Below are 14,207 nucleotides of genomic sequence, written 5' to 3' on the forward strand. Positions count from 1 at the left end.
AAAGCGTGAAGAGAAGAGCTCAGTTCTGCAGTCCTGTGATGAGGTTCTTTCAGCGGCTGACCTGAGGGGCTAACCACAAGGCTACAGCGACCGAACCGTGTAACATGCCATTGCCCAGCGGCTTGACTTCAAAAGGGAAAATGTAGGGTTTGCCTATCCCAAATGCCACCAAGCATCCCCAGAGGAAGGAGGGCACCAGGCAGAGGTTCGGAGGAGGCAGGAGATGCCTCTGCCACGGGGGTGGTCACTGCCAGGTCACCGCGCAGGACGCAGGCTCTCCTCTCCTCTCCTCTCCTCTCCTCTCACCACCGCTGAAGGAGTTAGTCCTGGGCTGAACCCATCCGCCAAACGAGGCCCTGCTGACTGCTTCGGTGCAGGTTTTGGTAGTCATCTCCAGGGGCAACCCAGAAAGCACCAGGACTAAATTGAATACATGCAAAAACACATCTATAAATGCCTCAGGATATTTTCAGCCAGAAAAGCTTAAGTTTCTGAAACCTAAGGACTCTCAGGTGTCTGCCCGAACTGTGCTTTAGGGGGTACCAAAGTCGCAGAGTCTTATTGGATCTAACCCTAAGTACCGAAACAAGTTTACTGTCATAAAATTAGATTAGAAAAATACACATACAAAATTCACATGAACAAAGGTAAGCATGTAACAACTACCTGGGACTTCTGAGTTTCAAACAATACATGCTATTTAAAATGCAGAGGCGTTGCCATAGAAGAGAAGTTACTAATCCTGTTGGGGCAAAGTAACTGCGCTGGTGTGTGGTTTGCATGGGGGGAGGGAAGGAAAAAGAAAAGGAATTGCTTTATGAGCCTTTTTGCAGCTTTGTTTTGTTTTCTTTTGAAAAAGAACAGCTCTTTTATTATTATTACTTTTAACTGATAGATATAAATGAAGAAACTTATGTTTATCAAAGCAAGTGTTACCACTCTAGTCAAACTCCACTTACCCCCGAGATACCTTAGGGCTAGTAGTTTAATACATACCTTAATATGCTGCCTTACTTTTTTTAAACTAAAGAGTAAAATTGAAAGACTTTCCACTGAGACATTCTACTAGGAATATTCTTCTTCCTCAACTTTTTCACTTATAATGAATACAAATAAATCCACTTTTCTTTGCTAATACACAAGCTCTTTGTTCATTTATATATTGAGCTATTTATAAATATCTCACAATCACAGCATTATCTGGGGGCTAAAGAGCATGTTTCAACTCAAAACAAATGGACATGTCATGTCATGTCCTTCCATAAACAAAAGCTAAGGGCTTGGAATCCAGCGGAGACTTAAGCTTGTAATCCTGTTTCTTACATTCATTTTCATAGGTTTTCTTAGGTACTTTTAACATTGTAAAATAAGAGCAGTTGCCCTTAACATAAAGCAGCACTGGAAAGCAATAAATTGTTGCACCAGATGGTACGTGAGACAGGGGACACGTGTGGATGCTGCGGAAGGTCCCCCCTTCCCGAATGTGCAACGTGCTCTGTTGGGCTTACAAAGACTCCCCAGGGAGGAGGGGGAATTGCCGTCTCATTTGGGCAGGGACGTAGTACCCATCGCCGGAGAGGAGGCAGGAACTCACAGAAATCTCCTGAAACAACTCCTGAAACTTTTTTTTTTCCCTAAACAAATACCTACACAGCCTATGCTTACACAACAGCAAGTTCTAGCTGTATGATAGTGACCTCTCAGATAAAAATAGGCATTTTTTGATGACACATTATGTACAGCAGTATGTGAACTAAGTAGTATTCAACAAAATGGATTTTCTCAACTAGAAAAATCTGCAGCAACATATATCCAGATTAAAATCACATTCTTCACAGACACTGTGTACATTTTAAAATCAAATGTAATTTTTTAACTCTGTTTTTTTAATGGTATAGACCAGAAAAGTATTCACACAATATTAACACTAAATCAATTTCTCCTTACCCAATTCCATGGCATCAACCAGCAACAGTGTAATGAATGCAAAAATGCTAGTTCATTGGACACATTGTCATTTGTATATATTCTAGTACTAAATAATTAACACTCAGACTTTGGGAGAAAGGTCAAATTGAAATTAATTCTAAAATATTCCCATTACTGGCTTAGTTTCAAGATATAGGAGTAAAAGCAAAAGAGCTGTGGCCAAAAAAAATTAGTGATTTCTTCACTTTGTACTCCTTTCAATCCATTCACTTTAATAACCAATACATGTTCCAAAAATTTATTTAACCTTGCCTGATCAAGCAACGCAGAACATCAGAAAACCTTTATACCCTGTTTTTTCACCTGGAATTAGATAACATTCTTACCATATTCTGCAGCCTCCTCATTCCCTAAATCCTGTTGAGGATTTACATTGAACTGAAGTTTCTCTCAAGTTTACGTTTCTCAGGTGTCTTTAGGCAGAACCTAAGATTCTTCTCTTTTCACGTTTTTAAGCTTGGACGTTAACTACCACAAGCCCCCACCCTTTCCCACCTACATCTAACCCTTTTCATCCTGAGCGATTTGAACCAACTGAACTTTGTAGCCCTGAACCTGCTTCCCGTCACCGTATCACAGCAGTGCCGGCGGGGGGGCTATCCCTTACCTACTGATGTTTACTGGATCTGTCGTGATTGATGTAAGCACAAAAGTGGCTGCAACTAAGAACCCCGGGGATTTTACTCTCTTTCCAGAGGCACTGAAAATATCCTCCTTTTTCTATACCTAAAACCCAAAAGTCCCAAGAGCCTTTCTGCTGCTGGACTTTTACCTCCAAACCTGCTTACACTTTACTAATGTACTTTTACCCAAGAAAAAAATCTATTAAGAAATGCCCCAGCGTTACCCTATGGTATCAAAGGACATACTCAAAGTCAGTTTAACCGATTGATACTATGATCCATTTAAAAAAAAAAAAAGCTTTGATATTTTTGCAGATATCAAATCCCGGAATAAATGCTGTCGTAATTTTAGCGCTCTATTTTAACAGTTAAAGGAGAGACATCTGGCAATAATCTATAAATAAATACAGTGTCTCCATTCTTAGTTTCTCCTCCAAAACACTACCTAGGACATTTTTGCAGCATGATTCATATAATCAACATAATACATTACAATGCCTTTCAAATAACTCTGAATTGTCTGTTCATTCAATAAAGAACTCATTTTCGAAAGAGAAAAGGTAACATGCCATGCCAGAAAACTTGCTTTATTGACTCAGCCCTACTGCCAGGAGGAACAACGTGGTGAAGTAAATTCCACGATTTCAAAAGCATTTTTTTACAGCAAGGGCAGAGAGAGAAAGAGGCTTATTTACCAAAATGTGAGATTCCACAGGTGAGGCCAGAGACGGTCTGAAATCCTCTTCCTTTAGTTCCAAAAGTTTTAATTTATGATGAAGCCTGTAATAATCCTTTCAAGCTGCCAGGTAAAACGCACGCCATATCCCAGCCGTATTTTCTTTCACCCTTTTGCAGTGTAACTTTGTTATTTGCATAAAGCTTAGTTCTGGCCTATGGGACTTTTTGAACATCTACATGTTAGATTAGTTGTCTTGACATGCTCTATCAAGCATGACATCATGGATCTCCATGGTAACCTTAACCACACCTGCCCAGATGCCAAAGTAACCTGTCATGTGCAGACCTAACTGAACATAACAAAAAAACCCTCAGCCACCATTTTCTAGGCACTCAGGCTTGCACAGGCAGCAGCAGGTTGGTTGTTTGGGGTTTTTTTTCTTAATTGATGGAAATCTAATTTCATTTGCCAATATATTTGTTCTTCACGGAGCACTGGCTGAAACACTGGAGCTGTTCCTGACCCTTCCACATCTCCCAGTGTATTTTCTAGTCAAACAACAACAAAAGCAAGCTGTGGCAAACATCTTCCAGCTCGTTTTCTTAAGGCACGCTCATAAGCTCTGGCTCTGAAAAACTTCTACACACTCATTGTTGCTCTCTGCCCCTCAGAAAAGTTTTTTTTTTTTAGCGAGGTGACTTGTAAAACAGGTTCGCGGCAGGGATTAGCCCCCTCCCATGGCCAGGTTAGCATTTTAACCTCTTAATTGCTAACTCTTTTTCACCCTCGCAGCCGCTGGCCCAGCCTTTACCCTTGTTCCTGCTCTCTCCTTCTCCGGTGACCGGAGTCAGCCCCACCTAAGCGGGTGACCACGTCCTGCCATGAGCTCCTCAGCAGATGACTCACACCATCTCAAACTTCAGAAGACCGAGACCGTTTTCCTCCTTCCTCTCTCTTTTTTCTTCCTAACTTTCCTGGGGATTACGGTAGCACCTTGCTTTCATTAACGCAGACGAGACAGCCTTGGCAGAGGCAAGGTATCCAAAGCTCCTGCAGAAACTTGCATTACCTATGAAAAAAGATTTTGGTCCTGGGCTTTCCAGGCTTCCAGGTGGAGGGAGCTCTGGTGCCCGGCTGCGGGGTTGTCTCGCAAGGGGGAAAACCCGCAGCGCGAGGGCGAGCCGCTGGGCCGTGGGTCGCCGAGCTGCGGCCGTGGGGTGCTGCGTTCCCCTGCGGCGTTTTGGGGAGCACGAGGCACGGCACGCCTGCACCCCCGCAGCCGCTGCAAACTCACGTCCCAGCTCACCGCACGGACCCGCTTAGCTGCAGGTTATTTGCCTTGCGGCAGTATGCCGAGGCCCTTGTGCAAATAAAGACAGCCCCCCGTCTCTGTCGGCTTTCCTTTCCAGAATAAGGTATGGCAAACAGGCCAACAAACCCGCGGGGCGGAGGAGGGATGATCGGTGTGCACAGCTGGGAGGTTTCAGGTCACCACGTTAGTTAACCATCAGTAATCCCCGCCGGCATTGTACCTGGCCACGATTGTACTTCTGATTTGTGGCAGGTTATCAAGAGTAGAAACGGGTCCTCAGGAGGCACATCCAGGGAGGGATTTATCTGAATAAACGAAGCCTGCAGGAAACCACTAATAATGTAGTGGAAGATACGGACAACAGTCAGAGCTAACCTTGCCGGTGGAGATGATACAGTATGATCTGACAACACCAAATATTTTTCCTGACGTTTATTTCTGCAAACCAGGGGTCAGTTTGCCATACTCAGATACTGATGGACAGTAAAAAATGGACAAGAGAAGAAAGTCCACAGAAAAAGAGGCAATTACCAATCTTGATTTTCTGGCCCATATTTGTTGGTTATGGACCTGCCAGGGTTTAGAGCAAGCCAGAAGACAAATTATATGATATCCAAGGGACTATCTCCTGGTTGTAAGTAGTGGGATGTTTTATGTTCCAGCTGCACCATTTGACATAGAGATTAGAAAATGCTGTTGCATTAGCTACTATCCTTGATAGATCTCCCACAGTGGGGAAATTCCCACCATGGGTAATGTTGCCACTTTCCAGATAGTGGAGGAGCTAGAGAAGTAAGGGAGGAAAGGAACCTGGAAAATAAATCGTGACATTTTAATTCTATGTCTTCCCATACATTTTACAGATTTTGTATGTGATATATATATATACATATATATGTTACATTCACATACCTACTACATGTGTATGTAGTTTGTCTTCTATACCACAGCTACATATATACGAGGCAGGGGAAAGGAAGTATGTATACTAAACACACATATACACCCTCCAAAGCAAAATTATATCATGGTCTTATTCATGAAGCAGCTAGGTAAGCGTGCATTGTATATACACACACACATATATATATACACACATACATATAGCTATGTATACACAGAGGTACATATATATACACACATACAAACACACACACACAAAATACACATATATGTGTGTGCACACATAGACAAAATTGGTAAGAAAAAAACCCTCCGAACTGTAATACCATGACCATAATAAACTTACTGCATCCAATGAGCCAGACTGTTGATTCATTACATTTCAACTAAGCAAATTTCTTACCGTCGACTGGTATAACTTATTTTTGCATGTTTTTAATGTGGCTTCTGTTCAGTTATCTTGGTTGTCTTTTTTTTAAGTTATGCTGAATGGATGAAGTCTTCGGTCTTTCCCATTCCCAAGAAAGACAGTTTGATGCTCTAATAGTAACTTAAAGTTATTTTGGTTTAAAATTATTAAAAAACTCATTACATATTATACATATGTCTAATCATCAAAAAGTAGAAGCAGGAGACGTTCACATGAATTTTACCCTCAATAAATTAGCAAGGATGACACATTTTAAACAAATAGCAGGAACAGTTACTGCATTCCTTCTGTAATTTATTGCCTTCAGAAAAGACTCAAGTTACAAAATGTGTAGGGTGTAATGCTGTAGGCTGTTCAAACTGGGTTTGCAGTGTCTGCAACCCTGGAACTAAATATTTACATGACTCCAAAAGATCTAATCTCTGGATTTCACCCCCCTCCCACCCCTTTTATTTAATTTGTATCCTATCTTTATCCACCACCCAGCACATTCCACACAGTCACTAAAGTTCATGGAAGAGATAAGTGGGGAGAAAAAAAAAATCAAGACTTTCAAAGGAAAGGAGGGAAGCTGTTTAAATATAAGGAATAGATCATCCTCATTAGAGCTGAGGTCTTGCAGCAATTTTAGCTGGATACATATGGATTCTAGCAGTTGTGTTCTGAGGCAGTGATAGCACCTGGGATCTCTAGAGAACCTGTCAAAGAGACATTGTAAGGGGGAGTTACCAAATTACAATCTTTCCAAAGCTATAACAAGGGTCTGATCCCCAAAGCTTTGGAAAGCTTCAAAAGAGGCTGGGAATTCAGGAAGAACTCCCATAACAAAGTACAATATTTTTCCAACTTGTTTTTATTCCTTACTTACAATTAACTTCCTGTTAGTGCTGAAATACCTATAAAACACTAAGAAAAAAAAACTTCTATAAAAGGTTTGCTGTCAATCATTTGCTAAACTGGGAATAACGGGCACAAGATTTTTGAGCCTGAACTCTAAATTCTGCTGGTTGATTGCAAAAAATGAATTATGGAATAGAAAGTAGATTGTCTGTAAAGCTGAACAGATTAAACTCTAACATTGCACCTAAAACCAGAGCCCAGAGTTAGGCTGCGAAGAGATCCTTGCACGGCATTCCCCGAATTCAGAAGGTCGGTGTGACAACAGCCTCCACCTGCTCTGAGAAATACATCAGCATGTCACATCTCCTGTGACCCTACATCTACTTTTCGCTGCTGAAAAGCAATTGCGGGCAGGCAAGAAGCAAAACCACCTTAAGGTACGCTGCTGACAGACCAACGTGGATGTCAAAACAGCTTGGAGGAGGCAGATACCTGTGGATAAGCCTGTTCTGTTTGTGTTAAAAGACTCAAAAATAGAAAAGAAAGCAAATGAAAGGGTAACAGAGCCAGCTAAAGCATATAGACACACTCTACAGATATTTTCTTTTCTCCCAGGTAGTGGTGCCAATACTGAAAGTGTAACAGAAGTTAACAGCTGTTCTGTATTTTCCCTTCAGCTGTGAAAAGTAGATGGAGACCCATATACTAAGATCAAGAATCTCACCTTCATCCCTCTCTCTATGTATGTTCTAAAAAGAAAATGAAAAGCTCTTCAAAAAATGTCAGTTTCAACAAGCAATTCCAAGGTAATATTGAACAGTTTCATTTTTATTATTGTTTCTTTGAATTTCAAGGTAGCAACTGAATCTTAGGCTACATCAAAAAAATCTGTTTAACGCTTTGTTACATTCTCACCTTTTGCAATGAGGTAACACTCAATTTTGTAGGAGTTATAAAGATTGTTTAACAAAAAGCAAGACACAAATTTGACTTTCATACCTGATCTCTCAGTCTCTCCTGGTGTCCCATTATTGCTGTAGCATGGTGGGGATATTTCTGTTTCAGATGCTCAAGAAAAGCCTCTCTCTTCCTGTCCATTTCCGAGGTTTGCATTCCCAGTATTTCTTTGGAACTGCGAGGGCCACCTACTGTATGTCTTCGAGGGATGTTTCGGGTGGACTTGGAATTAGAAGATGTGTGACTGTTTGGGGTCGAAAGGAGCTCCTTAGATCGGAGACATTCTGCATCGTCTAGTGATGTTACATGCAAACTGGTTTTTGCCTGGTCTGGAAAAAAAAAAAAAAAAGTGTATTATAAGAACTTAATCCCAACATCCAACATTCACAATAATAAGAAAAAGAAAATAATCAATATAAAAGCTAGGTACTTCTAAAAGTCTGGTAGTGTTCAATGGCATGTCCTGCATCATTAGGAATATACACATAAGAAGTGGCCTGGAAATAATCACTTATGTAAGCTATGCACTGTACTTATATACTTTTAACACACAACCACAGTATTGCCTCACAGAAAAGTGAGCATCATTAAAGTAGATGTTCCTTTTATATCATCTTTACCACTGTGTGACTTGAAAAGAAGATCTGACAGGGCCCTTATTCCCTGACCTTTAAAATCTACAGGATGCTTTCCATGAGAAGAAACGGGTTTCTTCAATAGGCTCCAGTACACTCAATGGCCCTGTAACTAGAATCCTTAAGGATAGCAACTGATAAAATTCATTTGACAAAGCAGATTTGAAATCCTTAATCTTTTTCAGAGTGTTATCAACATGCTCTGAAACACCTATGAAATAATAAGAGGGTTTTGGAGGCTTTTTTCCCTGATTTCTGACTGTGGTCTGGTTTTAAATTTCACGGATCTCCCTTGGATTTTATACGTCTCAGGACAGCAGGCTGGAAAATACTACATCACTTTTTCAATAAACCATTTCTTAAGAAACAGAATAAAAGCAAGTTTTGTGTGATATAAAAAGAAGAAAAACCCCTCAGATTCATTTTTTAACTTTAAAATCTACTTTAAGACTAAAGACCATGACGACATTTGTAAAGACAGGCAGACACGAAGGGTATGTAAGTGCTGGCTTATCTTCAGGTAACTGTGTAACACGAACCCTCTGGTGCATGAAAAAGTGTAGTCTGGAGCCTTGTTACCTAATACCTTTGAAAAATCCCTCACTCCTTTGTCAGCAAAGAAAAAAAAAAACCCAAACCACAAAAACCAGAAGCATTGAAAAGGCCTCTCCAAGTCTGATGTGGCCTTCCCGTCTTTACCCGGCAGCCTCAGCATTAACCCTTTACGGCACCTCCCCAGGAGCTGGAAGCTCCTTCCTCTACGTGTTTTTAACACATCTCTATTCCTCTCCGTCTGACACCTTTTGCCTCAAAGCCTTTTATCCTTCCAGCGACCATCTCCCTTGTGTATTGCCATTTATATGGCACTGCTGTTTGGAAACAGGCACCTACTCACTTCTTTTTATGGTTCAGTCAGTCAGTTTGACACCCTGCCTACCACTTGCCTCAGGATTTTATGCTGAGGATTTTTCAGCTTTCTGGTGTGCGTTGTCAATTGCCTGCCAAGTCCCACGTAACATCAAGCCCTGGTAATAAAGCCGCTGCCAGTGTGATGTCCCACCAATTCCTTGGGTTTCACAACAGGACTGGGCCCTAGAAGGTCCTCAAAGACTCTGCATGTTTCTGTAGGCTCCCTGTAATGCTCAAGGACTCCAAAATACCAACAACACCCTCTTGTTTGCATTCATGGAAACCTATCCCGAAAGCAGAACTGGACACAGGAGCCCAGACTGCAGGTGGCACCACGCTTTGATGAGCACAGATCCAGGCGCGACTTCGGAAGCAGGTTTGATTCACAGAGAAATTTTGCTCTCGCGCAGATTCAAAGTGCCACCTCTGATCTCCGCAGCACCTTCTAAGACCTTCTTAGAAGCACAATCCTGGTTAAAACTTCAGAGTAGCAGCCTCATGTGTACGTGTACACACACCCCCACACCTTTTCCAAGCACAACTCAATTAAAAAACATCCAGCCTCAACGGCCTCTGAAAGCTGCACAGTCATTTCAATGGATTTTACACAGGAGGAAAAAGAGGTGGGCTGGGGCTGGCTGGAATTTACCATCTTCAATTTGTTGCACCAAGAACCCAGAGGTTATATCCCTGAGGCTGTCGGAACAAAGGCGGCAGACATAAATAAGGGATTTCCTTGGAGCTCAAGGGAGTCAGCGTGAGCGTGGGTGACTGAGTGCAGCAATTTGGTATAAACCCTTAAAGTATGGTCACAGCAGCAGTTTCAATCACTGAATTGGTGGCAGGCACTTCCTCAAGAAGGCAGGTAAACCTATGCTGAGAAACACAACTGAGAGCTCATGAATGTGTATTTCGGGTCCTAAATCTCTCTCATGCAAAGCCTTTCCCTACTCTGTACTTCAGTCATTTCACTGGTTCAAGAAAAAGCTAATTATTTGAAACATAAAGAGACATATCAAGTAAAGTGTTTTACCACTATTTGTTATCGGGTGAAACCTTGAAAAGGAATCAAAAATAACATATTTTTCTTATACTACATTAGAAAGATCAACAAATTCTCTTATTTTTCTTTCATATATTTGGAAAAAAACTGTATAAATACCAGTGAAAAGAAAGGAATGTAAACTATGCAAACTAATTGCTAGTCTTGCCAGCAAGCTGACCTGGGCATTCAGCACGATCCCGCAGCATTACAGCACACAGCAGCACGTGACTTTCTCTGCAAACCAAACTCTCTGTCATGTTTGAATACAGGTCTTTCCCCTAGTAATTGCTGAAAAAAAATCATCCTTGGCCACTTCCTAGATAGGGACAAGTGACTTTGATGGCAAGGTTGAAAGCTGGGACTGTACCTCGGGGTACATAAGCTCCACAGGGATGACAACCTGAGAGAGGTTTTCTGGGTCCTGGGGTTGCTCAATAACGGCATGGGCAAACTTTCCATATCTTCCAAGTGAAGATAATAGGCCTAGAAAATCGATCCCCACAGATAACTGTGAAATGTGTGAAGGATCATGTGATGGTTCCCAGAAGAGAGCTAGGAGTAGCGAAAGGATAAATTATGCAAGTACCCTCCTTGGAAAAGGAGTAAAGAGAAGCCAATGGAAAACACAGAGGCGTGAGATAAGCTTGTCTCCCTCTCTCCCTCCCTGATATTCAGAAGCTAAAAGCTGAAGGTCTTTCTGCTCAATATAGTAGCAAGCCTAGAGGGCAACAAAAAGCAAGACTTGCTGATTGACAGGGGAGGGCTTTGGTTATCCAAAGGCTTGAGTAACCCTTACACTTCAGTTGCTTCTCTGATCTGAAAACAAATGTCAAGATTTCTTAACATCACCCATTACGGCAGTGGATATAACTACAGGAGAGGCCCAGGTCTGCAGCGTAGAAGCAGTATGCCTAGGATTATAAGGAAAATTATCATGAAGGATTAATCGCTGTGAGCTAGAAATTTAAAAAAGAAAAAAGTCCTTCAACATGTCCTGGTATGCAATTCTTCTAAGTCACACCCTCCATGAAGTCTACAAAGGTCAGGAAAGTCACTTTGCTCATTACTTTAAATGTTGTGAAGAGTTTAACAGTCCCGCTTTGCAACCCAGGTGACACGAAAGAAGAACATTTTCAGAATAATTTGAGAAAGGAACAAGTATGGACCTGACCCGTAGTGATACTATGAAACTGAGCCCTGAAGCAAACCACATTCAATACTTAAAGTTTAAAAAAGAATACAATTTTAACAGCACGAGTCAAGCCCACCTCCATTATATCTATGCTACCAGTAAATTTGAGATTATTTGGAATCATTCTAATTTACTCCACTGTCTTTACAATTAGCTCTCTTTCCAAGGAACTTTCAAATGTAAATTTTGGATATGGGCCAGAACTACTGCATTTGGTTATGAGCTTTCAGCATTCACAATTTTGGAGAATCATAGGATCAGGCTGGTCAGACCTCTGTCTTCCTAGCTCCACACATGTCTCAGGCAGCTTCATACAACCATTATAGAAGAAATACATTACTGAAGGCTTCTTGGTTTTTTTCCTATTCAGACACATCCTTTAAGTGAAGATTTCCGTCCCACTAAACACAAACATATAGAGACACAGAGTCACGTGACTTGCGCTGCCCAGTATTTTAACTTAAAAAAATGATTCAAAAGAGCAATTAATGACCCCTCCCCCAAAAAAGGGGGGAGTATTTTTTTCTCCAGAGTTCTCTAGGCACTATTTTCTGGTATTACAGACTCATAAACTTGTGTGATTTTTTTTAAAACCACATGTACCTGACCACGCACTATTTGTTTCACAGAAGCACAGTAGCACAACTTTTTCTGAAGTGCCCATGAAGAATACAATACACATGAACTGGGAATGTTCACAGGTGCTCCACAAATACTATAATAGATACAGATTAGATTAGGTATTTGTCATGCTACCCGAATGTTACGCTCCACGTGGAATAGCCCACGTAGAATTCCCCAGGAAATAGTTTTCTTTTAGACAAAATATATAGTGCAACAGTAATGGTACAAACGCACCGCAGCTGACCCGCCGTGAAAACCACGCTTCTAATTTCCTGGCTTCGCTCCAAAGCAAACCCAACTGGTTTCACACAAAGTAAACTAAGGCTGTGACAGTCTGCCGTGAATCTCCCTCTTTCAAAAGACACCCCGAGGAAAAGGTGAGCTCAAACCTCCTCCTATGAAAGAAGAGCTATTTCTCTGCCGTAGGTGAAGCATGCAGAGCATTTAAAGGGAACGTGACATTATGTGTCGCCCCCCCCCCCGGCCCCCCCGCACCAGGCAGCGAGTGTCCTGCGAACTGTGACAGCAGTACGGCATGCTCCCTGCTTTACAGGGTAGACAGGAATCTCTCTGAAGAGAAAGTTAAACTCGCAAAGTCGGAGCGTTAGGGAAATCTGCAGAGCCGTTAGCACAAGAAAGACATGCCTTTTTTTTTTCTTTTTTTTTTTTTTTTTCCTCCTTCCCCCTCCATGCATTCTGCCTCCGGTCACAAAAAAAGCAGCAACGAGGGGCACGTTTCCATGTAACTCCATCTTTGCCTGCTTCCCTTACTTACCCTTCATCTGCCTGCTGTCTGCCGAGCAAGCCAGGCACAGCTCAAGTTTCTGGCTTTCCTTCTCCTCCATTGTCCCTGCCTACCGCACAAGCTCCCCTCTCCAAGTTGGAAGCCGCAGCGCCCGGGCTGTCAGCGCCAGGCGGCAGGCTCCGGGAGGCGAAAGGGAAGCCGCCCTCCCGCCGGTGCCGCTGCCGGTGCCGGGTCCGCTGCCGGTGCCGGGTCCGGTGCCGGGTGCGGGTCCCCCCGCAGGCCCCCGGCGTGCCCGCGGTGCCGGGAGCGGGGCTCCTCGCCGCAGCGGCGGGCAGGGCAGGGCAGGGCAGGGCGGGCGGCGGCGGGGGCCGGCCGAGCCCCCCGAGCCCGGGGCCCCAACAGGTGATGGGCTTTTCTGCAGGCGAGCCCCTAGCCGGCTCGCTTCCCGCTGCAGCCGGGGAGCCTTATGAAAGGGAACGTTTCAAACATGATTACAGGCCCGGGTCGCTGCTGGAATCCGAATCCGTAGCCTTTTAAATCTCTGTCATGGGACAAAAGCCTTTCCACAGCATATTTTTTTAAGCTCGTAACCACCAAGCCCACAAACATTCCTGATAAATGCTCCTCTGTCTTTTTTAGCGTCTCGTTTAAAAGTAATTCATTATATAAGCGCTTTGAGGTTTTGTTTTCTGCCGAATTCTTTCAAGCTGCTCGGAGAATGAATTGGGGAAAAATCAAGATACAGGAATGCAACTTTAGTGGAGCCAATAAAAACGAATGGTAGCAATCCGTGAGCGGGGACTTCGGTTAAGGGGGATTTTGAAGCCTCGGTAGCAAAGCGTATAGAAACATAGAACAAATTCTCTTTTGGCAGATCAGAGGCCGGAAGCCTGCGTGAGAATCGGTAGATCCACTGGGCTGCGAGGCAAAAAATAACGTGGCGGAGAAGGACGAGATCAAATCCCACAGATGCCAGCAGCTGCCACGTGTGTTGATTTAGTGGAGAATATCAGACCGAATTAGTCTATCAAAATCTTAACGCAGAGCCAGAGATGGTGCAACAAACCGAGTGTTGAGTTACAGCATCGAGACCAGAAAGTTTATCTGCGGACAACTTCTGAATTAGGTTAAGAACAAAGCATAACTGAGATATTAATAAAAATATGCAATTTCTCATTTAAATCAACCTCATACTGCAACACCAGACAACAGCTAGTATCTTGGATGTCTTTTTACACAGATCTAGCATAATCTCATCTTCCAAGCTTTCTTCAACTCTGACTTCAATATAACATCAGCAAAATTGCTTGCAATGACCTCTCAA

The 14,207-nt window shown here is 42.7% G+C and overlaps 1 protein-coding gene across 15 annotated transcripts in view; it reads right to left on the reverse strand.

The window, feature by feature from the left end:
• KIAA1217 (KIAA1217 ortholog) overlaps positions 1-14,207 on the reverse strand; it is a 245,569-nt gene that overhangs the window by 174,427 nt on the left and 56,935 nt on the right. For 3 of the 15 annotated variants that reach the window (XR_012653117.1, XR_012653116.1, XM_075047607.1), the window contains exons 1-2: positions 12,914-13,302; positions 7,776-8,062 (exon numbers count right to left, since the gene is read on the reverse strand). Coding sequence is in view for 12 of the 15 variants with exons in the window: in XM_075047607.1 (XP_074903708.1) it covers positions 7,776-8,062; positions 12,914-12,983 (357 nt within the window). In the remaining 3 variants the exon portion in view is untranslated. Of the gene's footprint in view, positions 1-3,307; positions 3,987-7,775; positions 8,063-12,913; positions 13,303-14,207 lie in introns of those variants that run through there. The other 12 variants (XM_075047525.1, XM_075047564.1, XM_075047517.1 and 9 more) reach the window with 8 other exon arrangements.

Source organism: Buteo buteo, chromosome 2, assembly GCF_964188355.1.
Source record: "Buteo buteo chromosome 2, bButBut1.hap1.1, whole genome shotgun sequence".
Lineage (NCBI taxonomy): Eukaryota > Metazoa > Chordata > Aves > Accipitriformes > Accipitridae > Buteo > Buteo buteo.